The sequence below is a fragment of the Oratosquilla oratoria genome, chromosome 9, assembly GCF_046742065.1.
Source record: "Oratosquilla oratoria isolate Oo_2021 chromosome 9, ASM4674206v1, whole genome shotgun sequence".
Classification (NCBI taxonomy): Eukaryota; Metazoa; Arthropoda; class Malacostraca; order Stomatopoda; family Squillidae; genus Oratosquilla; species Oratosquilla oratoria.
This window is the reverse complement of record NC_134785.1, coordinates 13391793-13394292: the sequence shown is the minus strand read 5'-3', so window position 1 is coordinate 13394292 and position 2500 is coordinate 13391793. Positions and strand designations below refer to the sequence as shown.

Sequence of the window (2500 nt, the reverse complement as noted above, 5' to 3'; positions counted from 1 at the left end):
GGTCATTGGCTTCTTTCGACGCGGAAACCGACCTTCATATATTTAGTTTTGGTTATTTGATACGATGAGCCCTTCTTTATGGGGCTATCACACTGGGCTATTTTTCCTCCCACATCCTACCTCCAACCTCCATTTGAATAACAAGAATATTACTTCATTTACAGAAATCTAGAACTCTCTAAGAACGTTTCAACAGTATGTCTAACGTTTTAATACGTTTAGAATCTCTTGGTTCATTATTCAACTTTGCTATATATGACGGAAAGATAATTTGATATTTGGAGTTTTGAAAAATAAGATATTGTAACCGAAGTCGTTTTTACTCAAACGAACTCTCAAGTGTCGGGGATGGAGGAAACCCGTGGAAGAAGCCCAGTGTGATAGCCTTGGTTGGAGCCAAGCATTGTTTTTTCTAGCCAAAGAACTGATTAATAAAATCGCTTTGCGGCAGACTGAATAGAGGGAAAGGGACCACACGGCACGGAAGGGAAACGTATGCTCGGGACCGCGGGGGAAGGCGACATGACGTCATCACTGCAGAACGAGTTTTGAAAGTTTTTTTTCCACTTTGCTTCACGCAAGGCGGCGTTTAGTCAAAAACATAATAATAAGTAAATAAAAAGTGAGGAAAATCTTGGGTTTATTCCTCCTCATTGATGGACAAAAGGTAATTCCATTTCATATCTGTTATCAAGATTGTCAATAGCGCATATGCTTATCTTCTTTCTTAATTACATGCGAATTGTTTTCTTTTATTGGGTATATACAATCGAAGTATTTATAAGTACTACAGTGCTGATATATCATAGGAAATTGTGGATACATATATATATATATATATATATATATATATATATATATATATATATGTATATGTATATATGTATATATATGTACATATACATATATATATTTATATATATGTATATATATAGATATATATATATATTCATATATATATATATATATATATATATATATATATGTGTGTGTGTGTGTGTGTGTGTGTGTGTGTGTGTGTGTGTGTGTGTGTGTGTGTGTGTGTGTTTATGTGTGTGTGTGTGTGTGTGTGTGTGTGTGTGTGTGTGTGTGTGTGTGTGTGTGTGTGTGTGTGTGTGTGTGTGTGTGTGTGTATTTGTATGACACAGGAAACCCATATTCGGAGAAAATAAACTTAGAATGAAAGAAGATTCTATATTTCGGCTATCAACTATAGCCCTCTTCAGGAAAGTACATAAGACAGAGGACAAAGGGGACTTATAAGTTATAGAAACGCAGAAAGAGAGGGAACGTGGACTGATGGCATTACCTCTCTTTTCTGTGTATTTGTAGCTTATAAGTCCCCTTTGTCCTCTGTCTTATGTACTTTCCTGAAGAGGGCTACAGTTGATAGCCGAAATATAGGAATCTTCTTTCATTCGAAGTTTATTTTCTCCGACTGTGGGTTTCCTGTGTGTCATTTACAAATGTGCTAGTACATTTCTGTTTATATATATATATATATATATATATATATATATATATATATATATATATATATATATGTACTCTTGATGGTGCATCGGTCTAGTGACTCTAGTCACTCGGCACTGGCAACGTTCTCGTCACATTAATTCGAGTCCTCAGGCGTATCACGTTTCATTTTCTGCATGCACCTGGATGGCTTAGAATTAAAGTGCATTGTGGTTGATAAAAATGTATCTCTAATCACTGGGACCCATTCAGTGCTGTGCATATATACATATACATATACATATATATATATATATATATATATATATGTATATATATATATACATACATATATATTTTTATATATATATATATATATATATATATATATATAGACATATATATGTATGTATATATATATATATCTTGGCTTCGCGAACGAAGATTTAAAAAGGTTGCCCACGTCGTCGACTGCAGGCACGCTCATGGCTGACCAGACCGATTTAGGAGAAGCAGATCTGCGAACAGTGTCTGGAGGAGAAGGTAATGTCCGGTGTGGTGGTGAAGGCGGCACGAGCCTTCTTCCTCTAGCGCTTATTTTTGAGTGGATCCCTCCTGTCGTCTTTAAATTGGGTGACAGCTTGATGGATCGCGTGACGCCAGGCACCACGGTCTTCAGCTTGGTCTGACCAACACTTGTGGTCAATGTGACATGCGGTGAGGGACTTCTTGAGTCAGTCCGTGTATCGCTTCTTGGGGGCTCCTCTCTCTCTCTCGGTGACCGGCGAAGAGTTCGCCATACAGGACAATCTTTGGTAGGCGATCGTCTTCCATTCTGGAGACATGCCCTGCCCATCGGAGCTGGTATTTCAGTAGCATGGCTTCGATGCTGGGGATCTCTGCCTGCTCCAGAACTTCGACATTTGTGGTGAAGTCACTCCAGTGAATGTTGAGGATGGTGCGGAGGGAGCGCTGTTGGAAGCGCTCGAGGAGACGGGTATGACTGCGATGGGTGACTCAGGTCTCAGAGCCGTAGAGATGAGTGATG

The 2500-nt window shown here is 38.6% G+C and overlaps 2 protein-coding genes across 2 annotated transcripts in view; one reads left to right on the top strand and one right to left on the bottom strand.

Annotated features, from left to right (window-relative positions):
• The window catches only part of LOC143028240 (glucose dehydrogenase [FAD, quinone]-like), an 18733-nt gene that overhangs the window by 385 nt on the left and 15848 nt on the right, over positions 1-2500 (top strand). The window lies entirely within an intron of this gene.
• The window catches only part of LOC143027984 (uncharacterized), a 711-nt gene continuing 680 nt past the window's right edge, over positions 2470-2500 (bottom strand). Inside the window, exon 1 of the mRNA XM_076189627.1 lies at positions 2470-2500. This exon is cut by the window's right edge and continues 680 nt beyond it. Within this exon, the coding sequence (XP_076045742.1) occupies positions 2470-2500 (31 nt within the window).